The 27,399-nt window shown below is 47.0% G+C and overlaps 2 protein-coding genes across 7 annotated transcripts in view; both read right to left on the bottom strand.

The window, feature by feature from the left end:
- The window catches only part of UNC13D (unc-13 homolog D), a 56,729-nt gene extending 40,092 nt beyond the window's left edge, over positions 1 to 16,637 (bottom strand). For 2 of the 6 annotated variants that reach the window (XM_048818110.2, XM_048818109.2), the window contains exon 1: positions 2,897 to 3,023. In XM_048818110.2, the coding sequence (XP_048674067.1) occupies positions 2,897 to 2,953 (57 nt within the window). In that variant the 5' untranslated portion in view covers positions 2,954 to 3,023. Of the gene's footprint in view, positions 1 to 2,896; positions 3,024 to 8,539; positions 8,605 to 13,972; positions 14,171 to 16,387 lie in introns of those variants that run through there. The other 4 variants (XM_048818113.2, XM_048818112.2, XM_048818116.2 and 1 more) reach the window with 4 other exon arrangements.
- A 988-nt stretch (positions 16,638 to 17,625) lies between these two features.
- Positions 17,626 to 27,399, bottom strand: WBP2 (WW domain binding protein 2). The gene is made up of 8 exons (XM_048818022.2): positions 27,200 to 27,399; positions 25,264 to 25,372; positions 24,596 to 24,731; positions 22,830 to 22,922; positions 22,350 to 22,487; positions 21,971 to 22,093; positions 20,210 to 20,286; positions 17,626 to 19,919 (listed from the first exon to the last, which is right to left on the bottom strand). The coding sequence occupies exons 1-8, from the start codon at positions 27,256 to 27,258 to the stop codon at positions 19,866 to 19,868; spliced, it is 789 nt and encodes a 262-aa protein (XP_048673979.1). The 5' UTR covers positions 27,259 to 27,399; the 3' UTR covers positions 17,626 to 19,865.

Genomic DNA, 27,399 nt, shown 5'->3' on the forward strand with positions numbered 1-27,399 from the left:
GCCCCATGCGGTGGGGCTTTGGCTTTCTACCCTGGTCCTCAGGGAGTCTAATCCTGGCCCTGCTTGGTGGCCCCCTGAAACCTGCTTGAGGCCCCCTAGGGGGCCCCAGACCCCTGGTTGAGAACCACTGGGCTAGTGCACACCCAGTGTTCTCAGAAGGTGAGTGGGTCTTTATTTCACAGGTTTCAGAGTATTTCACAGATATTCGCTCACTCAACCCACAGCCTGAGAACTAGCAACACATTCCTAGCACACAGCATCGCCTGACGAGTGATGATTTCACCACCCCAAACTGGGCGATCAGGTTATGTTTTAACTGGACATGGTATGGTTTAAATTCTCATGTGGCCTGTAGCCTTTATCTCACAGCAGCATAATGACTAGGCACAAGAAATCAAGCATGGGACAGTTAAAGGACAGGGTGAAAAAGCATGATCACATCACCTTGCAAGAGATCAGTTTCAAATTTTTCTTACACCACAAGTGAAATGAGTGTTCCTTTTAGCTCAGGGCTCAGCACACACATACGCCCATCACAAAACCACCATTCAGTTTCACCAAAGGCAGCCCCCACAGCTCAGGAAAGGTCCAAGAGTGAACTAGCAAGAGATAGTAAACATGCAGAAGCTGATGAGGGCTCAGTAGTACTGGAATGGCAGAGATGCAATAGCTGCATTACTTACAGGATCTGTGTGTTAAAAAAAGAGATGGAAACAATTCTTTTAATACAAAAATTAGGGCCAAAGTAATCCCAGAGGTATTTGACTGAAGTTAGTAGTTACACCCAGGATGAATTTGATCCTTAAACTATAGGGGGAGGGAAAGCCATATCTACCCTCATTGTTCCAGTCTGCTAGGTGGTCCCTGGCAAATAGCAGGAGACAGCTGGAAGCTGTATTTCGCTCTTTGGTTCCTGAATAGCTCTGCTTGCAATGATCCTTTCTAAAAGCAGCACATTCCAGCTTCTGCAGCCTCCCGGTCCTTGGAGCACCTCCCGTCTTGGAAACACTTCATTTAGATTGTCCCCTACACCGGGCTTGAAACAGAGTATTGTACTTCCCTCGGGGTCGCTGCAGCAGAGCGTAAAGACCTTTCTCTAGGACCCTCTTTCTGTGGATCAAAAGCCTCCCAGCCCTCCAACCATCCTTCAGACTGAACCACGAGTGCAGCCAAGTTTCAAGCACAAATGGAAAGAACTTTGTTCTTCCTCAATACAATCCTTTATACGCTGGACACCAGATCCACTTCTTCCCCCCGTTGCAGGTTGCAGCGGGGCTGTAAGAGGGGAGGAGAGAAGCTGTTTTTGTCTGTCTCTCTCTCTCTCTCTCTCTCAACACTTTCATGGCCCCCCATATAGAAACAACTGTCTCTTTCTTTTTTGCCTGGGTAACCCACACACCTCCTGGCACCGAGACCACTTAGAGAGATCAAATGAGTCTGCTCTACAGGCTTAGCTAAACAGCCTGTTGGCTTTTAGCTCATGCGGTAGAGGCTCATGCTTTAAGTTCCGGAGACACCTGGTTTGAGCCCACCTGCCGAGGACCAGGGTCTGTCAGCACTGCACCAGCCTATAGGAGAAATAGCTTGATTAATTTAATAGTGTTTGTTCTGGGGTTGGTTGGTTTTTTGTTCTTTTGCTCATTTGTGTGTGCATGGAGATTATTATGGAAAAGCTAAGCTGAAGAACCACAGTTTGCATTTAGTGCAGAACGTCCTGAGGCCTGTGGTCATTCTTGCCTCTAGTGGGAGGGAGTTCCACAGTCTAGGTCCAGGTCTTGTGAAAGTCTCCTGCACTCATGAGCCTCTCTTGTTAGTGGACAGTTTCATTGGCAAGGCAGAACATACCTGATGTGGAAGATCAGACTTGCAGAGGGAGAAGCGATCTGCCAGATAGCTATGGCCAATCCCATGGAGGGCTTTGATTATCAGCACAGAGTAGCTTAGGAAGCCAGTGCAGATAGCATCAAAATGTGCTCCCAGCAACCTTTATGAGGAAGTACGTAGGCTGCTGCATTTTGTACTAGTGGGAGATTTTTCCAGAGCACGTGGCTTTGAGCTGCAGTAATCAAGCCTGCATAGGATCAGCTGTTGTACAGTCTTTGGGCTTGTTGCAGATAGAAGTGGGTATTTTAGCTGCTAATGAGTGCTACTTGGGCATACAGTAGCAGTGAGGAGCCCAAAAGGACCCTAAGGCTGTGGATCAACAATCCCAGGGCAGATGCCCTCAACTGTGGAGGATGATATTCAGAGTACATCCTTCTTCACTGGTGGAATTGCAATGGTGGAACATCTCTAGCAAGGAAGCACAGTGCAGATGCCCTAGTGCCCGCCGGTATCAGTCTCTCACTGGGTACTTTTGCCCTTGCTACTCAATAACCATGACTACAATGAGGTTTCTCTTCTTAATCTCCCATCGTTATCGCTCCACTGGTGCTTGGCCCAGTGGCGGTGCTAACGTAGACCAGCCAGCAGTGTTTTTACCACCAGGTCATCTAGACCTGCTTGAAGTCTACGCTGGAGCTCCCATGGTTGCCAGAATTGATGGAGCAGCAACAGTGCTAAGCAGCTGTGAAGGATTGAGAGTGTTTAGTGTAGACAGAGAATATGGGGCCAAGCACCTTCTCCAAGGTGTTGAGAGCTCTCATCTTCTTCTAGGTTGGAAACCTTAGCCTTCACTTTTGGACCTCAGGGAACCTCAGGACTTAGTAGCCCCAGGCTCTCCTCCCAGTTCCTCCGTGTGCCAACAATTAAACCCCAGAAGATGCTCTGTGCAGCAACGTCTCAAGATCTGAGCAAAGTGGGAGCGAGGGGAAGTGAGAACACCACGCATGAAATCAGAGACACATAGCATGCAACGTAAACACCTGTTTAAAATGAGAGTAAAGAGACCACATACGTCACTGCTGTCCTCCCCAGGGCCGTCCCCTGCTGGCATCTCGCTGACAGACTCCATGCTGGGGTGGATCAGAGCAAACCTGTGCTGGATACAGGAGGCTGAGCCCCAGAGAACACAGCTACAGCTCTGCTTATTTAGGCTTGAACCGCCCTCTCCACCAGCATCACCTCCTCGCCCCGCCCCTTGTTCATATGCTCAGAGGAAACCACACTCTTTATCTCACCCTGACCATTTTAACAACAACCGGAAATGCACAGAGGCCTCCTTGAATAGATCTTGAGCTATACTTTCTCCCCTGCTTGTGGACTCCCATCTGGGGTCCAGCATTGGGGAGGGAATGAGGCTGCGTTCCTCTGATCCACGGCTAGGTCCTCAGTTTCTTTCACATTATTAGCTATCGAGGGTTGTAGGTGAACGTGGCACTTTATGGACACCCAAGGAGGCACCTTACAGTTCAACTCAGACCCAGGCAATGCAACTGAAATAAGAAAGGCTCTGAAGCAGAGGTGTCAGGGATAAGATGGACCAGGGAAGGCTTTGCAAAAGGAGTGGGAAGCCAAGGGGGCGATTGTTAATGAGTGGGAAGTAAGACGCTGTTTCAGGTGTAGGGGACCGAAGGAGAAGGGAGCAGCAGCGAGATAGGACAAGGCACAGGGCCTGTAACGGGGAACGGAATGAAACACGTGGGAAGATGCAGGCAGTCAGAGGCATGCACCATGTAGAAGGCAAGGATGTGGTGTTGAGGTCCTGGCCCGGGGTGTGAAGCCAGCTGTGGGGCTTTAGAGGGTGGAGTTCACTGTACATGCAAACACGGTGCAGGAGAGAATCATCCAGACTCCATTCCCATGAGAGTTTGTCAGAAGCAGAAGCGGTCTTCAAACCAAAGGCCACTGCACCGGAGTGGGTGGGGAATAAGAAATGTCGCTCAGGGGCAGGTGATCGTGTTTGACTGAGGTCAAGCTGGACCTACTCCAGTCTCTGCAGCTCAGTTCTGTACTTAAGCCACTGGAAAGAGCTAATCCAGTTAATCATCCCACTGTATTGCTGGAATGGAGAAGAGAATTATCCTCCCTAATGCTGGAAAGGGACATGCTGAGATGGCTGCTCTCCAGCAGGGGTTTCTGACTGGGTGCAGCAGATTTCAGAGAAGCAGCTCCTCTCCAGTTACGGGAACCAGAGTTACAAATTTTGTTTTACCAGCACTCTTCATTCTCACAAACAGTTTATCTGATTGCAAATTACCAGACAGATGAGTTAACGGCTGCTAACAGCAACGGCCATCCCCTTCAAGACATGCCCATCACAAGGGTGGGAAAACTTTTTGGCCTGAGGGCCACATCGGGGAATAGAAATTATATGGCAGGCCATGAATGCTCACAAAATTGGGGTTGGGGTGTGGGAGGGGGTGAGGGCTCTGGTTATGGGTGCAGGCTCTAAGGTGGGCTGGGAATGAGAGGTTTGGGGTGCAGGGTGCGCCGTGCTGGGATTGAGGGGTTTGGAGAGCAGGAGCGGGATCAGGGCTGGGGTAGGGGTTTGGGGAGAGGCTCAGGGTGCAGACCCTGAGTGGCGCTTACCTTAAGCAGCTCCCGGAAGCAGTGGCATGTCCTTTCTCTGGCTCCTATGCGTGGAGAGGCCCCTGATTCTGGGAGCTACGTGGTACGGCCCCCGATCCGGCACCCTGGCTGGAGCCCGGAGTGGGCCCCCCCCAACGTGGCGCCCCAGTGGGAGCTCGTGGGCTGGCTTAAAACAGCTCACGGGCTGGATCCAGCCCATGGGCTAGTTTGCCCACCCTGGCCTATCAAAAGGATCTGTATTCCTGTTCTCTTGATGTATGAGAGGGAAGGGAAGGATGGCAACCCAGAGAACCCCACCATCAGAAAGAAAATCAGCCTAGGAAATCTCAAAGGAAAGAGACAAGATGCTCTGGCACCTATATGTTTCATGTATGCGTGGTGTGTATGCAGTCTGCACATAAGGATGGACTTGGTCTTACATTTAAATAGTGCCTTTTCGCCAGGAGCATGTCACATGTTCACTGCCCATAAGCGGAATAAGCACCATCTTGACTGACATTCCAGGGACCTCCAGAGCTAAAAGCCTGAGTGACTCCAGCTTGCACTAAAGAGGACAGGCTCCATAGCTGGGGCTGTAGCAGACGCCTATCCCTGCAGATCGGGCACAGCGTGGTGTCCACACAGCAGCCACCTTCAGCATTTGAATAACACTGGTCGAACCAGCTGTTGGCAGCACACAGGAGAAGTGCTTTGACTCTGCTCTGCTGAAGCCATGTAATCTACAGTGATTTCTCCCTCTTGGGGACAGGAAGCCACAAACGTTGCAGCTGCAGCAGTTCAGCTGGGCCTGCTAACTCCATCCCATAATGCAGTGGCTGGTTACGAGATCATGTCCTTTGCAGCAATTATGTGCACTAGGGGCCAGTACTTTGGGGGTCCCAGAAAGCACTGTTAGGGGTGCTGTGCCTGGACGATGTCAAAAACACTTATGCAAGGACAAGTGAGACTACTAGCCATTTCATCCCACGGATGTCCTTGCAACCACTTCCTAGCTCAGTGTAGGCACCTTCTGAGTTGCAACCACTTCTGGGGTAAAACTCAGCATCTGTTTAACAGCATACAATGAACCATTAAACAGCTAGGTTTGGGTGAGACAGGGATTTCCTTTCCAACTGAAAATGCAGGGGGGAAGCTGAAGTAGGCAGAGAGAAAATGGACCAGGATGTGGGTTAACAGCCCTCACTCTTGTGAAAAATGCTACGAGATCCCTTAAAAATCCAGACAGCCAGACACTAGTTTTACATCTCATCCCCTCTGCCCATTCCCACTGACATACAATTGGGCCAGGACCTTCTGCCCAGTGGCTGGATAAGCACACACTCTCTCCAGTGACCTTGCAAGTGGAGGTTAATGCTAGTTCATTGATCAGACGGTGGAGACGCAACTGGGTGCAGGAGGGCTGAGTTCTTCCCTTACCATTTAAAAGGCTGCTTGTAACTATTCAATGACACTGCAAACCTCCCTCGCAGTTTCACAAGGACTCCCAATAGCATCTGCTTTCACTCCCGGCTCTGGAGAGCCAAACCTTTTTAGCCAGAGACAAGTGTTTTTCATTTGCAAGGGCCAGCAATGAACCCCGAGGGTGCAGTGCCTGGCAAAGAGTGTATGTCCTCCCTAACAGCACAGGAGAGAAACCCCTTCCTCCTGCAAGGTGGATAGGTCCATCTCAGTCTGCATCACCCACAGGTCTCGGTCCTTGTTTCAGGGCTGCACAGCGGGATCATTCCAATGAGAGTTTCAGTTGGGTGCACACATTGCAACAGCCTGGGAGGAACTGCGGTGAGGAAACCCTTCTTTTGTAACCCTCCCCTCTTGCTACTATCCCAGACGTTCAGGGGGGAGATGCCTTAGCAGCATTGTTTCCTCTCAAGTTCATTACACTGCTCAGCTTTAGGGGCCAGCTCTCTCCATCTCCACTGTCAGACTGACTGATCCCTTGCTACAGATAATGTTCTCCTAAATGGCCAACTGGAGCCTGAGACCATAGGTACACTATGGATTTCTGCTGGAACAGTGAGGGCAGTCAGGGATGTGATGAGGTGTGATCCCTGATGGGCATAGCTGTGCCAGCAAAAGCCCCTAGTGTAGACTCAGTTATAAGCTGTGCTTTTACTGGTATAGCTTGTTTTGCTTGTGGAGGTGATTTTGCTAGACTGGAGCATCCACACTAGAAGCACTTTGTAGGTATAGTATATTGGTATTCTTACACTAGTAACACTTCGAGCGTAGACACTCCCCGAGTCTGCCAGCCTTCAGGAGTTTCAACCAAGTATTTGCTTCCTGTTGGGCTTAGACGATAGAGGGTTTCTCCCCTGCAACACGCTGGACTGGAATGATCGGTCGGACAGCTTTATTACCCCCTACATAGGCAGAATCTATTGGCGTTCTGCTTTGCAGTATCTGCAATATGCCCAGAAGCCAGTGCACCATAATTGAATATGGAAGAAATATAGAGGCAAACTGATTTTGGAAACTGTTTTCATCTTCGCGTTGAGGTGCCATGTGATAGGCAATAAAGCTTGTGATTGCAAAAGCAAGATCTGATGTAGCACAGCTCACAGGAGGTGCAAGAAGCTGTGGCATAAAACACAGACACCCATTTTCTCTCCATGAGCGGACAGCACCTTTCACTGGGTTCTTGCAGAGGTCAAGTAACAAAACTCGCAGAAATCTCTTCTCTCTGCATGGGCAGAGAGGGTAACTTAAGAGTTTAGATAGTCCTTGTATCGGCTTCACCTTCCTTTGGAAGGTTCAAAAAATGCAATCCATCAAAATTGGTTTGAAAAGAAACACACAATGAAATAGAAATTCTTCAGTCATAGGCCAGCCACAATGCTGTGGTTTTCTCATTAAAAAAAGACTCCTAAATTAGAAACATGGAAAGCAGCAGCTTAAATATTTGAGGGACAGTTTTTTTAAAACTCAAAAAGTTTGAGCTAGTCATTGCATTTATGCACAAGAGCCTGGTTTTGCAGAGCTTTTCGGAAACATGGCTCATATGGGGGACACAAGTACTTTAAATAAAGAATTTGACCTACTTTAAAATTATGATCACAGTGGTCAATACCCTCTAAACACACCTGCACCTTACAGCTGACCCTGCTCAGGGTTGCAAGGGAAGGTGCACGAACCCACATGTGTATGCATGGAAGGGGCGAGGTCCTTGCTGGTCCTGAGCTTAGGGATCAGTTTAATCCTAGGCATGTGATCTCTCCATCCAGCCCGGAGTTCATTCAGGCAGCCTTTGCCATTGCATCTGGGCTCCTCCCAAAAGTAAGAGTGTGACGATGATATTAGACACTGTTATAAAGTATCTGATTTTACTGTATTTCTACCCAGAGATTGCACTGGTTACACACACGTAATTGTCCTTCCCCCACTCCCAAAATCCGGTAGCATGAATTTCGCATGAACTTTCTGGGACAGTGATTTTTGAATATGTATCGTCTGCTAGGGAAGATAAAACCTCCAGCACGTTCACATGTAGCTTGATCTCTGCCCTTCCTGATTCTTACCATGGATTTATGAGCTTCTTGATATTTTGCATCTCAGCTACCCTGTTCAATTTCTCTGAACAATTTCCACCACCAAAGCACAGATACTTAGCCAGACTCATGCAAACCACTCAAGAAAACCCAGGTCAAGAGACTGGTAGAGCACCCCAAAGAGAATGGCAATGGAAAGGTCTGCTAAAATATACTGGCCAATACAGAGTAAAATACAGAGTAAGTATGAGCAACACCTTCAAGGGCCTATTCAGCACTTTCTGAAAATTAGACCCCCTTCCAGGCATCTCCAACTGGGATCCCAAAGTCACTTTTGAAATCTGGGCCACCTGGGTGTGCCCCAAACTAGAGCGTGTTGCATCAAATAGCAGAGCCCTCTGAAAGAGGGTTTTAAAGCAGCATTGAATGCATCCAAGGTAAATGAGATGCGACGGTTGAGTGACCTGAGTCGTCAGAGAAAACTGAACAGATCAACAAAAGTCACTTTACCCTTTTCTCCTTTAAAGAGAACCCAGTGCTAAAAACAATTCTCAGTAAATGTAAGTAGCAGCTTGTCTTCCTACCTCTTGGCTTGGTTATCCTGCCGGTGGGCCCACAGCCTTTCCTCACTCTTATCTTGATCAGTGGGCTGGAAATACATGAAAAGTTGAAAAAATGATTTCAACATGAGTCTCACTCACTTCTCCTTTTAACACGCGGGGCCAGCTAGGGAGGAGGCTGGGTTGAATGACTATACAAAACTCTGCCCTGCCCGCTACTATTTGACAAGTCATAAGGAAAAACCCAAGAGGGCTACAGCATAAAAACAGAAAGCAATTTCATCTTGCAATCATAACATACCCTTCTCCTCCTCTTCAGATTCTCTGAAATACTGCTGCTGTCCTTGGGCTCAAAGTCCCAGATATTGCATCACCTGATGCACCCTCCCAGCATCAGTCTCTCCAGGAGTGTATGTTCAGTGCATTCTGCTGGCTGCCACTCCTTGCTTTGAATGGGATGCAAATCAAATTCCTTTCTCTTCCACAACGCACCCCCTCTCTGGGCTGCTGTTAGCTACACACACAGTCAAGAGGAGTAGGAGCACAAAGATTATTGGTATCCTGCCTAGAAATATGAGAAAGCCTTCCGTCCTGAGGGATCCCCAAACTGCTTCAACTATAGCAATGCAAAAAGAAAAGGAGTACTTGTGGCACCTTAGAGACTAACCAATTTATTTGAGCATGAGCTTTCGTGAGCTACAGCTCACTTCATCAGATGTTTACCGTGGAAACTGCAGCAGACTTTATATACACACAGAGAGTGTATATAAAGTCTGCTGCAGTTTCCACGGTAAACATCTGATGAAGTGAGCTGTAGCTCACGAAAGCTCATGCTCAAATAAATTGGTTAGTCTCTAAGGTGCCACAAGTACTCCTTTTCTTTTTGCGAATACAGACTAACACGGCTGTTCCTCTGAAACCTATAGCAATGCAGAAAAGCAGCCACCTCTGGGCTGGATGACAAGAAACCCAGAACAGTATGTTGCCCCACACTTAGGGAATTTTGGACACCAGGGCAAACACCTACTCTTACAAGAAGTGCCAGGGACTTTTAATGCCAATGCAGGGCAGACAGGAGCTTTGTTTAAGCTCTCATCCTAAGAATACAGTGCCACACATTTTCACATATACAGGGAACCACGGTGCCGGGTGCATAGTTTTTACATTAAATGCTCCCAATCAAAAGACAACATGCGATCACGTCTCCTCTGAGCCACAGAGATGCTGCGTTCCTGAAGATACGGGAATGGTTTTTCCTGAACAAATTATGTAACTAAGGAGTTTCTCTCTTTGCCCTTTCCAACAACATGAATTTGATTGTGCCATTTATGCCATAGATCAGCTGCACTTGGGCGCCTAGTATCGCACTGGACACGGACCCACTCCATAACCTCTGTACCAGGTCCGATTCCACGACCAGTTCAGAAATTCTTAGAGGTTATCACAATAACCTTTTTGGCATGGCACAACATGCCAGGGAACAAGCTGTTCGAGCTTGGGCTGCATTACCTGGTAGGTCAGGACAGGATGTTCCACCACTAAGTGTCCTCCTCAGGACTGCATGTTCCCCGGGCAATGAAGGGGTAAAACCCTTCCATCCTGAACATTATCCCAGCATTCCTCTGGAGAGAAGGGGGGGTTGAGACAAGCCCAACACAGCAATGATTAAAGAATTAATGGCGAGACCAGTGGTTTCTGACTCAGACCTTGCCTGATTTTTCCTTCCTCCTGCTAATTCTCCAGTTACTGCCCTGGATAATTTAGCCATGCTTCTTTTTAATTAGATTTAACGAGCTTTCAGTAGCCTCTGGCTTATGGAGGATGTTGTCCAGTTGGACATTTGTTCTGTTTGCAGTTCTCCTCAGAAACTTAAAATAACATTTTCTCTCTACTAATTTAATCTTTAATACATGTGGCAAAGTTATTTTTTCCCCTCCCTGTGCATTTCCCATTAAGATGAATTCAGCCTCAGTACCCTTTGTTTATTCACTTCCATATATTTGCAGTAGCACCATCCCTAACAGAACAGCTCAGGGAACCAGTCATTGTTTCACTGCTATTGGAGGGGCTGGAAAGGAGGCTTCAGAGTTCATAGCCATTCCCTCACCAATTTCACACCATTCTAGAGCCCATCTTTAGACCTCAAAACACATCAGCGTCCCCTTAAGACCAAGTCAGATGCTTCTGAGAAAGGCAAGGTCAAGTGGTTTGAGCTCACATCTGGGATCCAGACTCAGCATGTTGCCTGGGCAACCAGGTATTTTACGTATTAATGTACCCAACATGCCTACTATATGTGCCCAGGCACCATACATAAGATTATTGACCAGCTTCAATATTGAGAGACTCACCCCACAATCACCTCTTCCCCACACATGAGAGCCTGAGAAAAAGAATGGGCCCTGAAGAGCAGCAGACTTGGGCCAGTGGAGGAAGCACATTTCAGAGCCGAGACCTTACCAGTGGGCACTGTGGGTGACCACCCAGGGCAATGTGGTCAAGAGGCAAGGAACAGGGCAGGCCTGGGGTGCAAAGACATGGAAGGGAGCTCAGGTCAATGGGGGGCTGCGGGGAAGGCAGTGGGACCTGGGGACAATGGGTTGGGAGCCCAGGGAGACAGCAGATGCTCGGAGCGATGGGGAGAACTCGGGGAGGCAGCGGGGCCAGGAGCACCAAAATACAAGTTCGTCCAGCGCACCATTTTCCCCAAGGCCGGCCCTATCAGCAGTCTCTGGATATAGAGATCAAGACACAGTGGGTATGTCTACACTGGAATAAAACACCCATGGCTGGCCCGGGTCAGAAAAGTCGGGCTTGCGTGGCTTGGGCTGTGGGGTTATAAATTGCGGTGCAGATGCCTAGACTCAGGCTGGAGCCTGGCATCTTCCCCCTTCGCGGGGTCCCACAGTCCAGGCTCCAGCCTGAGCCCTGACGTCTACACTGCAATTTTTAGCTCGGCAGCCCAAGGTCTATGAGCCCAACTCAGCTGACACATGCTCTGAGACTTGGTGCCACAGGCTTTTTATCACAGTATAGACATATCCTCAGCCAGCCAGAACCCAGGCCTTACAGGGCTACCTGCACTGACCCACAGGAGAGAGTCTAAAGTTATCTTTGCATGGCATAAAGGGAAATTTTAGAAAGGTGGGGTTTTCCATACCAGATCATAGCTGGGAAAGGGCCAATACCTGTTGCTCAAGAGGGTAGCAATTCCTGCTGCTGCTTCAGTGAGAGCATCCTATTGCACAAGTGGCCAATTACTCAATGCTGCCCATGGAGATGGAGGTGGGTAGGGCGGAGTTCCTTCCTGACCCCCCCTCTCCCCAACGATCAGTTACACCCTAAAGCATGAGATTTGATCACCCCATTGGCTGGTCTAACTATACATCATTGCTCATACAATTTGTTAGAATACAGATATTCAGGCCTGTCTGTAAAGGCCTATACTCGAAGAATTTAGGTGTATTCTTATCATTTAGCTAGTTCTAGAGGTATAAAAGAAAGAATCAAAATCACTGTCGGCCGGTGTAAGGACCTTCTCTTACTGTGACAGCCTGAGGCCCTGTGCTTAGGCTAAGGCCTCTGGATAAGCAGCAGAGGCAGCCATAAGCTGGGAAGCGACCAGTCACATCTTCACATTCCAAACTGGTCACATTGAAATAAGGTGCTTTTGGGTTGTTAGGAATACAATCCTGTCCTGTTTCAGAGTAACAGTCGTGTTAGTCTGTATTCGCAAAAAGAAAAGGAGTACTTGTGACACCTCAGAGACTAACCAATTTATTTGAGCATAAGTTTTCGTGAGCTACAGCTCACTTCATCGGATGCACGGATGTAGCTCACGAAAGCTCATGCTCAAATAAATTGGTTAGTCTCTAAGGTACCACAAGTACTCCTTTTCTTTTTGCAAATTCTGTCCTGATAATGCCTATCACCTCCAGAGAAAGAGAAGTGCCTAGAAGATGTAAAAGAAAACTTAGTTTGATAGCATCCTGTCTGGCAAGAACTCACTTATCAATAGCTGGGATCTGAAATCCGATGAAGTGAGCTGTAGCTCACGAAAACTTATGCTCAAATAAATTTGTTAGTCTCTAAGGAGCCACAAGTACTCCTTTTCTTTTTGTCTCATTTCTTTGTTGTTCTATCACTGTAGTCCCCATTTCTCTATTGTTTGTCTGAATAATCTCTGTCTGATTCTGTGATTGTTTCTGTCTGCTATATAATTAAGTTTGCTGGGTGTAAACTAATTAAGGTGGTAGGATATAATTGGTTAAATAATCATGTTACAATATGTTAGGATTGGTTAGTTAAATTTCAGTAAAATGACTGGTTAAGGTACAGCTAAGCAGAACTCAAGTTTTACTATATAGTCTGCAGCCAATCAGGAAGAAAGAGGGGGGGAATGGGAACAGGGAATGGGGCTGGGGAAACTGGAATCATGTTTGGCTAAGGGTAGGAATGGGAACAGGGACACAGGTGTAAGGCTCTGTGGTGTCAGAGCTGGGAAGGGGGACACTGAGGAAGGAAACTGGAATCATGCTTGCTGGAAGTTCACCCCAATAAACATCGAATTGTTTGCACCTTTGGACTTCGGGTATTGTTGCTCTCTGTTCATGCAAGAAGGACCAAGGAAGTAAGCGGATGAAGGAATAAGCCCCTAACACAATTATCCAGCCCTTTTTCACATCCACCTATTAGCAGCAGCAGACATATTTAACCATATGACCTGCCACAGCAGCAAACAGATAGCATCAGAGCAAACAGAACTCTAATACCAACTTCGAGTTTAATCCCATGATCAGCCCAATGTAACATAACTGACTCACTCTAGTGAACGGAGCCATGAGCATTGCCTAGCATGACAGCAACAGGAATGCAGCCGATGAAGCGAGCTGTAGCTCACGAAAACTCATGCTCAAATAAATTGGTTAGTCTCTCAGGTGCCACAAGTCCTCCTTTTCTTTTTGCGAATACAGACTGACACGGCTGCTACTCTGAAACCAGCAACAGGAGTGTTATTTGCCCCGCCCCGCACAGACAGTTCATAGGTCTATATGCTCCTCTATATGCACCCCCCCAACTTTAAAGGATATCATATAATCACATACAATGTTCTATATGCTGACACAATTTTTTTCCCCTGAAATAATGCCCCTGGACTGCAAGCCGGACGACAATTTACAAAGCGGCCCTCCGGTTTCACATCCCCTCTTTTGAAAGCTTATGTGCATCTAGCCATTTCAAACCCACACCCCAGCATATCAGCCTCCTTCCACAGATTCAATCCAAGCCTCAAGCCTGGGAACTAGCCCTCAGTCCCAGTCAATTTTAACAAACACACCAACGCCCGCCCATTATCTCAAGCCCACACATGTATGTGCATGACACAAACCATTTTCCAACTGCTCTCTCTCTCTCAGGAAACTCAAAACATGCATCCAAACCACCAAACCCATTTACCTGAGGGGATCAGGAGAGATTCACTCACAGGGACACTCCCTGCAATACCTGCCACTGAAATATTTCAGGCTGAACTTTGCCCCTTGCTGTCCCCATTTGCATTTACTAAGAGAGCCTGCTTCCCAGGCTGTGGCTGCACAGGCCAGACCACCTCGATCACCAGGGACAAGATCAATTGCTTTTTTCCATTAGTTACTGATTATAGGAAGGCAGGAAGCAACCCTGCAGGCACTGGAAGGAAAACTGCATGCTGGATATGAATGGGGTAGCTGGCGAGCCAGGCTTGTTCCACTGCAATCCCAGAGACAGAGTTACATGACTCAGCTGCTTCATCTGGAAGTAAATTAAATTAATGCAAAACGCAGATTTTATTACGATGAGTTCTGCTCATAGGATAACAACAGTGCATTTATTACGGTCTCAGCAGGACTGTGCACATGCTGGGATTGGTCTGCCTTGCTTCCAGTGTTCCACTTTCTGAACAAAAACAAATGCCAGCATTTCAAACTGAGGGCCTGATCCAACTCCTGCGGGCATCTGTCAGAGTTGGAATGGACCCTAAAGTAAAAGCATCAGCACTTACCAGAACCACTCAAATAGCAAGTGAGAACAGCAGTTCAGCCAGTTAGTTTCCCCATTCTCAATAACTGGAAGGTTTGTCTAGTCAACTAATAAGTACTATGGGGATGGGCTCATTAGAGATACCACAGATTAGTTCAGATGTCCACAGAACTCGAACAAGAGCAGTTGGCAAAACGCAGCAGCAGAGTTGTAGAAAGTTGTATATTTCAAAGGTGTTGGGAGAGAATTAATAAACAGTACCTGGAATTCTTGTAGTAGCAGTTTTCATCAGGTGATTGCAAAGCATTTTAGAAACATTAATTAAGCTTCACTACACCCAGTGAGGCAGGGAAAATATCCCCATATTAAAGATAGGGAAACTGAGGCAAAGAGATTACGTGATTTACCCAATCTCAAATAGAGGATAAACAATAGAGCCAGGTGAAGAACTCCTGACTTCTGGTCCGGTGCGCTAACCACTGATGCCTCTGTTATTGCTATCGTCCCATTAGCACTTACAGACTTCAGGATCCAATAAGCTCCTAAAGTCTGTGGGGGGTTTTAAAAACCTTTTTATTGGTTCAGTAGGGCCAAAACCACCACATACAATACAAGACTGTCCAAATGACACATCACAATGGTATGATTTTAGGATCACAGGATGTCGACTTAGTGCTAGTTTAGAACTAATTAAAGATCCAACATGCTGAAACTAGATCTGGAGACATTAATTAATGCCATTTCCTAGCCCTCTGCTCTCACTTCCAAGCGGAGGCAGTGCTTCCACACCACTTATCTCTACATCAGGTTCTTAACAATAAGACGAAACTTCTCCCTAGAGCTTTTTATCTGCAGATACCAAAGCGCTTTCCAAAGGAAAGTAAGACCATTGCCCCCAATTTCCAGATGGGGTAACAAATACAGAGACGAAGTGTCTCACTCAAGGTCACGCAATAGCTCAGTGGCAGAATCAGGAAAAGAAAATCCAGGTCTCCTAACTCCCAGTTTAGAGCCCCATCCACTAGACCACCCTGTCTCCCGCAGGCAGCTGCAAGGGTTCTTCTTGTGCCAGAATACTCAACATGGCTTCTCAGTAGCTCAATGGGGTTTGTAGATTTGGTGGCTACTTGGGTCGGGGACAGGGAGATTTATCAGTCTGCTGAGTTAGCAGCCATTTTAGAGCAAAGGGCTCTATCACTGGGTCTGTACAGTGTTCTCTATTTGTTCTACTCCTAGTGTGTAGAGACCAGGCTCTATTTCTATGTGGATTTCACTACAGAATCTGATGGATTCTGATTAAATCTGCCCCCAGTTAAACCCAGGCAGCTCCATTGAATTAAATATCCTGGTCCAAGCCTTGATCATCTCACGGCTCAGCTATTGCATCCTCTACATCTTGGGCCTTCCTCACACATGCTTCACAGCTCCCCAATCTATTCAAAACTGCTGCAAAAATCTTCTCGGCTATGACCATGATCCACCCCCCTCCCCGCTCCATAAATCCTTTCACTCACACCCTATTGCCCCTTCAATCAGATTCACATCTGTGCGAGGGCATGGTGAGAGGGAAGCGTATTTGTTCTCCAACCTATTGCAAGAGGAACTGCAACAAAAAGGGTTAGGGACCACTGATTTAGACAACTGATTTCAATTCTTCAGATTGAAAACGTTTGTCCGGTCGCAACTCGCTCTGGCCCCCTGGAGCGTATCCAGTTGTTAGCAGACAGGACTCTCTACCTGCTTATCTCAGAACCTCCACTGGACTGGACTGGGAAGGAGACACCTTCCCGCTCAGTTTTCAGATGTGAGCGCCTTTAGTGAGCTGGCAAAGGGCCCAAGGGAAGACACACTCACTTTCAGCACCGGATCCAGTTGTCAGCAGAGCCTCGTGTCCGTATTTCTTCTCTGGGGCACATCCAGCAGAGGCAGGATTAATCAGGGCTGTGGAGTCACACCGTATGTACCAGAGCTACAGGGAAAGGCCCAGGGGGCAGGAGCACAGGCAGCGCTGTACCCAACCATAAATTCCTTGGGATTTTCTGTGCTTGGGCAAAAGGAAATCACGGAAGGACATAAAAACCAAGTGTAGGATCCCTGCAGTACAAAGCACTCTGCTAGAGCCATGGGAAGTGTTTTAGGGCATCTCCAAGGCTACACTCCGGGAAGCTAGCAGAAACTATTGCTGGCTTTGAAATTACTCATGACAAATGTAATCCATAAAACAGGATTTACCAGGATCTCATTGTGCTGCAAGATTCCCTTTCGTCTTGTGTCTCACTCCTCCCCATCTTCATCTCATTAGGGAAAAACCCGACAGCTAAGCAACCTCTGGTTCAAATTACATGTATAATACAGCCTGGTAGGCTGCCAAAGCTGAGTGTACAGTAGCTAGAGACTTGGGTTTGGAAGATGGTCATGTCAGTGGGTGGGTGAATATCAGGTGTGTTAAAGTGGCTTGTTACAGCTCATGGAAGGAAGGAAGAGGAGTAGGGCTGAGGCTGCTGGTTTCCTGCTATGGACCAGATCCTGAATGCCCTCAACTCCCATTCACTTCAGTGGGAGCTGGAGGTGTTCACCATCTCACAGCATTTGGCCTAAGTGAGCACACTGGTTCTTCAAGCTGGAGCTGACTGTAAGTCACTGCATCCTAGAGAACGAAGGGGTGAAAACAGTCACCCCAGGAATTCAGGGTCCTCAAAGCCTGAGGAGACACTATGCTAATACTTCACTGGAATACTTTGTCACTCTACAGCACCTTCCATCCAAGGACCACAGAGTACTTTAATGAATGAATTTGGCCCAAGAAAGACCAATAGCACCTAAACAACCTAGGGGAATGAGACGTAGGCTCCTAAAGGACTCAAGAGCTCTGGAAAATGTTACCCATCATCTCCATTTTAGAAACAGGGAAGCTGAAGTCAAGACAGATTAAGTGACTCACCCAAGGCCACACAGGAAACTTATGGTAGAGCCAGGAATAGGATCCAAGTCTCCTGACCGCCAGCCCTGTGCTTTAAATGCAAGCCAATCCTTCCATCCCAATGCCTGTGGTGAGGCCAGCATGACACACAAATGCACAGGCACAAACACCGTCAAGCGAATTTATCTTTAATTCACGGTCTCAGCAAAACAAAAACTGCATTCCAAACTTTTTTTAAACATTAATATATTAATTCAACTTCAAAATAAATACTTTTTTTAAAATACCTATTTCTTTACATCACTGCAATTTTAACAGCAAATCTAGAAAAGTCAGTGCACAAAGAGCAGTAATATGACCTGTTAGCTAGAAAGCTTTCAGGAGATCAAACTAAAAGAAAACAGGAGGTGGGCCTTGTCTTTCGGGCACGTTGCATGCAGTAAACTTCAGCAAGCTTCCTTAGCACATGATCTTTCTGCACACTTGCTTGGAAGAACTGTGCACTGGTCTCCCAAAGGAAATCTACAAATCTGATTTATATATGTCTGCAGGATTCTCCCACAGCTGGTTACTGATCAGTCTCACAGAGGTTCCAAGTACGACAGTGACTGCTACTGAAATCGATATAAAAACGACATTATGGAACAAGCATGCTTGAATCTCTAATGGAGCTGAAAAGCCCATGTGAAAGTGCAAGATTAGTGTTATTTATCATTAAATTCTGGGAGCACTAACCAACAGTACTAATCATCGGTCCAGTGATGAAAAAAAGGAATGTTCTTAAGCCGTGCTACATTGCTTTCTCCTGGATAACCAGCACTGAAGGGCTAGTTCCAAAAATTAAATCCAGCCGCAAGTGAACACATTGTTCTACATACTTCTGCTTGGAGTGCCATTGCTATAGTGATGGGAGGTGATTTACAACTGTTGCTAACTCAGAAAGACCAGACTGGCATGTGACCGTTCATCACAGAGCTCAAATCAGCTTGAGTATGCCAAACAAGCTAGGATGTTCAGGAATCAAATCTGTTCTGAAGTGTTGGAGGAGGGCCTCCTGTCAGCGACTAGACAGACGCTGGCTTTGTAACTCGGCACTCCAGAGACCAGGAATCTCAGCACTTGTGTTTCCTTCTGTTGAAGGAAATCTAGGAAACGCAGCCCTCTCGGGGTCAGATTCTGATCTCCCTCCTGGAAAAATGAGCAGTAATGAATTTGATGACTTTACAATGAAGTTAAAACCAACATGAGCGAAGAATCAGGCCCTCAGTCTTTCCAGGGTGCAACAAGACAGTCTTCAGTAACCCACAGGGAATGAAACATAGAACAGAGTCATCATCAGTCTGCGACTCCTTCCCACATGCTCCCAGTTATATTAGCAGAAGAGGATGCAACTGGGAACCATTTTGTGTGGGGTGGGTGGAAGGGGGAACCTCACAACCTCAGGAAAGCAGAGTATGATGATGTTTCATCTCCACCCGGTAAGGGGAAAAATGCTCTCCCATCCAAGTCAAAACAACACACACAATTCCCAAATCCTTCCAGGGTGGAATTTATACAGTTATTTCCACACCCACCTCAACTGAACAGTCTAATCACAGCAGTAAGACGCATCACTGGTCAGAAAGTGCAGCTTGCGTTATTGGAAAGGAAAAAATAACCAAGGTGCATTAATGACTAAAAAAGGAATGGTCAGGATTACTGATCTAAGACCCACGTGTCTGTCTTACTGGGAAAGAGACAGCAGGACATTCTAATGCCCCAATAGACCCAAGGTATACGTAGGTGCCACTACACAGCCTTGTAAGGCAAGTCAAACATTTCCTCAAAAGATAAAACCTGACTGAACCAAGATAGGATGCAACAGTGCACTTTGTGGGGGTACAGCAATATTTCAGGTGTCCCTGCTGAGGGAAGTTTCCTAAGCACTGGACAGAAGTGCAATAGGTATCAGTTTCCTTCTGAAGCCCAGAGCTCCCTCTGCAGCCTCCCTCATGCAATTATGGAGCAGATGAAAGCTAGATGAGATGTGCCAGGCTGAAGGGAATTCTCCAGAGTTAAGACACATCTTGTTTCAGTGTTAGGGATGTTAGCTTTAAAATTGGAACAGTCACCTCATTCAAAAGAGGACTATATTAAGTGTACTGGTGGAGAAGGGATGCAAGGGAAACTGTAATGGATAGTCTAGCTATCACTGGGCACAGGGAAAGCAGGAATTTGACAGCAGGGAGTGACAAACCCTCAGGGTTGCAAGTGATAGTCCAGAACATTTTAAATCTCTTCCTTCACTGTGTGTGTGTGTATCTACCTGCCTCGAGGGACGACTATGCCTCCTTAAAGCTGTACACCCCACCCCAAGATTCAGCTAGAAGGAAAATAAGGAAGCAATGCATCATGGAGAGGTTCCTTTTCAGCTTATTGGGTCTTCTTGTCCTCTGGTGGGAAGTAAGGAGGAGGGGGAGGCTGATCCTAAAATAGAGGAGGGGAAAAATATGTAAGGAACATAAATTCACAGCTAGGAAATCAATTAGTTCAAACAAACCCTGCTTCTCCAACAGGAACAATGGCTGTTAACACAATCAATATTGCTGCTTTTAACCCTCTACTACCCGTACATGATCACTATCCAGATTATGAACATTTAATCTAATTTCCTGTGAAATTTACCAGTGGCCCATTCCCCCTAGGGTGCCTCTGCCCCCCTTCATACATGCAACATACAGGTGTTTATTACGTATAGAACAATGCGTGAAACTTACTGTGGGCATGTAGACATTATGAGGGTTGACTGGACTGTAATAAGCACTGGCAGCAGCTTCTGCAGCCTTCGCTTCAGCTATTGCAAGCAAACACAGGTTAAAGATTAGGTGACAATGCAGGGAACTTCTATCATTAAATAAAAGCCCAGCATGTTTCTGCCTACCAGGTATTAGACCAACCCTCAGTTCTGTACCCACCTGATCTACAAAGTGGCAACACCACCACAAAGCTACCTAGTTAGTGGGACCCCTTCAAATGGCAGAGGGTGAAGAATCGAGTCACTATAGTATTGCCCAGTTAGAAACCAGGGAGATCAGCAGGTCCTGTGGGACTCAGCACTGAAGGAGCTATGATATCCTGCCACATCAGCTTGCAGATGCCATCTGGGTTTTGCTCTGTCCATGGAACAAATGCTAACAGCTGCTTTTGAAGACCAGCCGATCACAGGCAATGCTCCCAGAAGGCAATGATCCAAAGATGTTTTGCAATAGAAAAATGACGCTTTAATAGCAGCTGTGGGAAACTCACTCCTTAGAAAAAGCTAATCCACAAGAACAGCCTGGATTGTGCGGCTGCCCCGGACTCTGAAGTCTTGTGTTCAGCCCCATGGACCCACCACCTTTCCAAGTGACAGTCCTGAGCTGAATAGCTATGGATTCAGATTCAAGAGGTGTGCTACACTCACCCCTTCCCCTACCCCCAATTCCTTTAAAGACAAGAGATCCAGTAGTATTAAACATCTCACTTATTTAGCATTCGCTTCATGTGATGTTAGTGTTTGTTCTGCATGAATGTAGCGATTTCACATGGAAGAACTTGAGAAAATGTCCCAAATCACTTTGAGAAACCTCATTTAATTGAAACTACAAGCCTGAGTTTTGTGACCCATTTCTATTATATGCCTCCCATCCAATTTCATCGATTAGGGAAGTATGGGGCAGGTCAGATGGAAGCTGGGCAGCTGAGATTAACAAGGTTTGTTCTGCTTAGTCCTCTGGCTTTCTGATGGGATGTGGCAAACAATGCTAGAGCTGTGCCAAACAAATGCTGCTTAACTCTATGGATTTCTACCATGCTTCACTCATTGTTCCATTTCACCGAATGACAGTCAGACTGATTCCTATTGACCTGCTGCCGTTGAAAGCTCTCCTTTATAAGAGCATTTGTATTCTGAAAAGCGTTCTGTTCTCACAGAGACCTTCTTACTCATCAAATCTACTCCTACATATATCAGAGTCAGATCTACTGACTAATACAAGCTTTGATACTGCTGGGTTTTTTTTTTACTCCTGTTAGCCCTGCAGAATGAACATCACTATTGGAAAACAAACTGGATTCTCTTCCGGCTCATACAGAAACAGAATTGATCCAACTGCAGAATATTTGTTGACGATGAACTTGCTGGAAAGACCCCACGTTGGCCATCAGACTGAATTGAGTTTGCAAGACTGGCAGTTAGGAAAAAAATATATTTAAACTTGTAAATGGAGCAGGTTTGCTCTGAAATCACCAAGAGATGATGAACATGAAACCCTGATTATGCCAATTTTAGAATGTTACTTTTCAGAGGAGAATCCCTTTTTAATGCTTTTGCTCATATTCATTATGTTCTATAGACAACTATTTGCTGTACATTTCTACATGGCTATCGTAGAGAGAAGAGAAATGATACTGGAATGTAGTAGATCAACTCGTCCTCAGTGACTGATGTTACTAACATTGCAGAGGTTCTGCTCTAACCCGCGGGACATACTTCTCACCTGCAGGAGTGGAAGGAAGGTCTGGGCCACTGACTGGAGGCTCCATGGGCCCAGGATAAGGAGGTGGTGGAGGCTGCATGTAACCCATGGCTCCATCCATCATGGGGGGACCAGGGTAAAACTCTGCTTGGAAAGAAAGAGAATGAAAATACTGTAGGAACAGCTCCTTTGGGCCAGCCATGGACCATATACAGCCAAAACAAGTCTGAAAACCAAATACCATTAAATAAGCTCAGTTGCTTAAATTGCATAAGGCGCTGAACCAAACCTGAAAACAATCCAGACATTAGCTCCAAACATACATCCACGTTCCCCTCTTCCTTAACCTGCTTTTAATTTGGTCACTGGGAAGATTTCTTTATTCAGTTTGCAGACTCACCAGGAGGTGGTGGTGGGTAGGGGTACCCTGGCGGAGGGGGACCGTACACCCCATTGGCTGCAGGTGGCGCAAAGGCGTAAGCTCCATTCGGCATGTAGGAATAACCATACGCTCCATTGGGAGCTTCTCCTCTAGAGGCTGTGAAAACAAAAGCAAATTGATTCTACCAGATCCACAAGGACTGGATCAAGGTCAGGACAGATCCGACCTCTTCACAGCAGTAAATCAGACAAACTCAAGAGTCGAGTGCAATAGGCCAAGCAGATCTACAGCTGACCAGATGAGTAATATTAATGATTTAAAAAAGGCAAATTAATTCCAGCTACTGCCTGAAATTCAAAAATATTTTAATCCATCCTGCCATAGCTTATTCTAAGGAGGACACACGCACCACATGCTTGTTAACAAGCCCATACAAAAAAGCCAGCTCCCCCTCTACCATTACCTGATTTAGCCTTGTTAAAAGTGAAACTTCAGTACCTTGAGATGCCACTTGCAGCATACGCTGTCCAAACTCAATAGCACCCCCAGCTGAAAAAGTCATTTTGAACGTTAAGGATCCTTCCCAGCCACCTACAGAGGAGAAAATAAATCAGTTGAAAGAGGAGAAACTTTTTAAATGTTATTTAGTCTCCCTGCTATGAGGCAAGTGTTGTGGTCCATCTATATAGATTCCCTCACATGCAACACTAAAGCACTTTAGCTTTGTCTCAAATACCTTAAAAGCCTGCAGGTAAAAGGATAGGATCGTCATAATTATGCTCTAATTAGAAAAATACATGTTGGCCATGGGTGTTTCAGGTCAAGGGGTACCTGAAGTTGGAGCATCAATCAGAGGTTGATGAAGTTATGTGCCTATTGTCAGAGTCTGTCAGTGGTTGACAATGACACCAGCAGCATGAGATTTGCTCTGGCTCGGTACAGGATTAGTGCAGAAAACAGGGATTGTGTTAATCCAGTTTGCTAAAAAGCCTTTAGAGCTAGTCAATCATTAGCTATAAATAGACAGGGGGTTTGGGTACCCAATGGAGCGAAGAGCATAAATGGTATGAAAGATGTGGGCAATTTAAAGCTACTACAGAGTCCAAGGTAGGTATTCTAGGATAGGATAAAAAAAATATATGAGTGACATCACAGGTTTCAGGCTTAACAAAAAACAAGAACAGCCCAAGAGTCCAAGCACCACATCAGAGAGGAATCAGTGTCAGTGACGGAACAGGAAAATTAAATTACTTTGTGAACTAAACCCGAGATGCTTGTGTGTTATAGTGACATTCCTATTAAAAGGGAACTCCTCTGGGAAAGACTCATACAGATTTTAGGCAAATCCTTTTGCCTTTTACATGGTTTTCAGAGTTTGTTCTCACTGTGTGCACCCCCTTACAGGCTGGTTTGTCCTATTTGATCCAATGCTGATTTCCAGGATCACAGACTGTTGGGTCATAAGCACGGGATTATGACTTCAGTGTCAGAGCAAGCAAAAGAAATTGAGCTGGGGATATGAGAGAGGTTGTTAAATTACAGATTTCCAGTAACAGTGAAAGGAGGAACAAAAGAAGTACTGGGTAAATATGTTTTATTTGTACAAGTACTTTCCCCCTCTTCTCCAGGTTCGCTCGAGTATGTAAGTCCCCCTTTAAAAACAGCTTCCCCAATTTCAAGACTGCCTCTTCCCTTTCAAGCCTGAAATACAACATGTAATGCCCATTTATTTAGTTTCCTGTTAAAATCTTTGTTTTTACTACTAAGACGTGTTGTGGCAATAATACAACCTTTCCTTGAGCTACAGAAGAGATTTGTGATGGACAACTGTTTCTGGTTACTTGTCTGAAAGTGAATCTGGATTTAGGAAGAAGCGGAGAAGTTTAGCAAAGAATCATCTGGACAGGGATTGAAGAGGTTATCTCAACAGGTGATAGCTTATTGACATCCCTCAGAACTTTGTTGACATGACCTCTCTGTTATGAGACACTTAAGGATGTTTCATCAAGGAGATCATTTGGCCGATTGAACTTTAACATTCAGAACAGAGAGTGGAAATGAGATCAGTTTCTGAAACAGACCAATTCATTGTAACTGGACAGGGAGAAAGGGAAGGGAGACACAATTTTGGTTACAGTTTTTAAAGAAATACATTTTAATAGTATTGGATAACACCCAGTTTAGCTCAATGCATAAACTTGATGTTTCTCTGAATCTGATGCTATGTAACTATCTTAGCATTACTGTAACCAAAAAATACATACCTCCTGTCTCTGCTTTCACTGTCCCCTTGATATAATTTGCTCCAAAGACAGGCTGTTTAATCTCACAATCTTTTATCAAATAAAAGGGCATCATGAAAGACTGCATAGGATCCTTTCCCTTGGACACAAAGATAACCTGCAGGGGAAAGGAGCAAAGTCATAGTAAGCGACATTCAAAACAAGCATGAAGCATAGAGACAATTTACTGTGAGAAAATGGAGCTCAATGTGCTGAAACTGCTTCCCACGTCTGGAGCTTTACATCTGCCCTGCAGGTCACAAGATCTCGAGAACAGCAGCAAGATGCCTGAAAGCTGAGGCTATGACGCAATAATGTGAAGTGCCTTCTAGAAGCATGCACGAGCTATGATCTCTCTCCTCCTGATTTCTAGTCAGCTTGCTGCTCTCCAGATGGTTATGATTATTAGTTTAACTGATGCATTAAGCATTTGCTTTTCAGCTCCTGAGGATCCCTGGCAGGCTACATAGCTGTCTGCGGGAACTAATCAGTATTTATGTCTTTTGACAAAGGATTTACAATGCATTCATAATGCTGCTGAGGTCCAAAGATCATCCATTTTCAAGGGCTGCTAGATTAACCATACTTTCAGGAACCAGGAAGGTTTCTCTCTATTTAAAGTCTCTGATCCCATTATGAAAACTACTTACTCTAAATGGAGTCAAGAAGACACTTCCTTTCTTGGTCCCTTTGAAGGCATCTGGCATGTGTTCCATGTCACTGAATGCAATTTCTATGTGGTCATAGGTCATCAAAATACTACAAGCAAGCAAAGGAAAGAAGAGGCCCATTATTAGGACTTGATCCAGAGGAGCAGTTTGTGTACAATTTAATGGCCTATATCGGGGTGGGCAAACTATGGCCCAGGGCCTAATCCAGCCCTTAAGCTCCCACCAGGGAGTGGGGTCTGGGACTTGTCCCGCTCCAGCTGGGAAGTGAGGTCAGGGGCTTGCCCCACTCTGAGCGGCTCCAGGAAGCAGTGGCATGTCCCCACTCTGGCTCCTACGTGTAGGGGCAGCTAGGGAGCTCCACATGCTGTCCCGCCCCAAGCGCTGCCCCTACAGCTCCCACTGGCCGGGAACTGCAGCCAATGGGAGCTGCAGGGGAGGTGCCTGCGGACAGGGTAGCGCACAGAGCCGCCTGGCTGCACATCCGCATAGGAGCCGGAGGGAGGATATGCTGCTGCTTCTGGAAGCTGCTTGAGGCAAGCACCGCCTGGAGCCTGCACCCTGACACTCTCCCGTTCTCCAACCCCCTGCTCTGATCCCCCTCCCACCCTCCGAACCTCTCGATCCCAACCCGGAGTACCCTCCTGCACCCCGAGTTCCTCATTTTTGGCCCCATCCCAGAACCCACACCCCCAGCCGGAGCCCTCACCCTAACTCCCAATTTTGTGAGCATTCATGGCCCACCATACAATTTCCATACCCAGATATGGCCCTCAGGCCAAAAAGTTTACCTACCCCGGCCTATATAAAGTGAGTTGATGACCTCAATCCAATACTTAGTAGACATGTGTCCCTATCACAAAAGACACTACCACCATCGGCTCCTTTTTTGGCAGTTTCTGGGCTTGTCAATGTACAGTTTTTGGATGGATTTAGCTATTCTGATTTAGAAACTTGTAAGTTAAATCAGTGCAACTCCTAGAGTTGATGCAGTTATACGTCCTTTATACTGGTACAACTGTGTCCATGCTAGCAGGGGGTTACCTCGATTAAACTATACTTGTGTGAGATCCCATTCCTAATTGAAGCAGTGAAATCTATGTGTAGAACAGGCCTCAGCAGAGAAATCTGCACAAAAACTGAGTATTGGACAGGCGCCATGAAGAGTGAACTACCCTGCTGTGGCAGAACAGGGTGCTTGCTCTCCAGGTCAGAAAGGCACAACATCCACGAGCAAAACAACAAAAGCAGAAGGAAAGAGCAACTTTCGAGGAGCAGGAGATTGCTGAACGGCAGAGAGGAGTAACACAGACCTAATTCCCACTGGAGTCTCAGTTCTCACAGAGACCAGGTGGAGAGGCGGTGGGAGATGGATGCTGCCTGGGGTCCAGGCCTCTGGCACTACGCGATCCACCCAGGACACAGCACAACAGCCGGAGCAAATCTGCGCAGCCGGCGGGGGCAGCAGAGTAGGATGGGCAGGAGCAGTCCCAGGGGGTGCAGGCTCCGCAAGGAGCGAGAGCGGAGCTGGGGCTCCCCCGCCTCCATTCCTGGTGCTGCCCAAAGGTCGCCGTGGCCGCCCGTGAGCTCCCACCTCTGCGGCACAAAGACCGGGGCAAGGGGGGGACGATCCTGAGCACGCGGGCAGCTATCCCCAGGCGGGGCCGACCCCGCGAAATGGCGGACAGGTGACACCCCTCGGGCCCGTGGCAGGGGGCTAGCGGGGGCCAGGCTGCCATGGGGGGGGGGAGGGGGCTGTCGAGCGACGCGGCGCTTGCTCCTAGGGTGGGGGGCCCTGGTCTCACCCAGCCACGCGGGGGGAGGGGAGGACCACGTGACCCAAGCCCCTCCCCCTTCGAGCTGCCCACTGGTAACGGCCCCCCCGCCTCTTTTTCCTGGCGTGGGGGGGGGCTCTCACCTCTCGCTGTTATTGACGATCACGCCGCCCCCCTCCGAGTGGTTCCTGTTCAGCGCCATGGCCTCCGCGGCGCAGTCCCGGGCCTCCCGCTGCGGCCGGACAGGGACCAAGGGATGAGACACTGCGCCTGCGCGGCGAGGGAGCACCGGGGTGGGATGTGCGCGGAAACCGAATCGCCCGGCATGCAAAGCGGCACGGCA

The sequence above is a fragment of the Caretta caretta genome, chromosome 14 (assembly GCF_965140235.1).
Source record: "Caretta caretta isolate rCarCar2 chromosome 14, rCarCar1.hap1, whole genome shotgun sequence".
In the NCBI taxonomy this organism is placed as follows: domain Eukaryota; kingdom Metazoa; phylum Chordata; order Testudines; family Cheloniidae; genus Caretta; species Caretta caretta.

Excerpts from the sequence above, each read along its gene's own strand:
- WBP2 (XM_048818022.2), bottom strand. The coding sequence starts at position 27,258 with ATGGCGCTGAACAGGAACCACTCGGAGGGGGGCGGCGTGATCGTCAAT. Across the intron at positions 22,094-22,349 it reads CTACCCACCACCACCTCCTG|AGTTTTACCCTGGTCCCCCC; the intron begins GTGAGTCTGCAA and ends CTTTCCAAGCAG. Across the intron at positions 19,920-20,209 it reads ATAATGTCTACATGCCCACA|GATCAGCCTCCCCCTCCTCC; the intron begins GTAAGTTTCACG and ends CCTCTATTTTAG.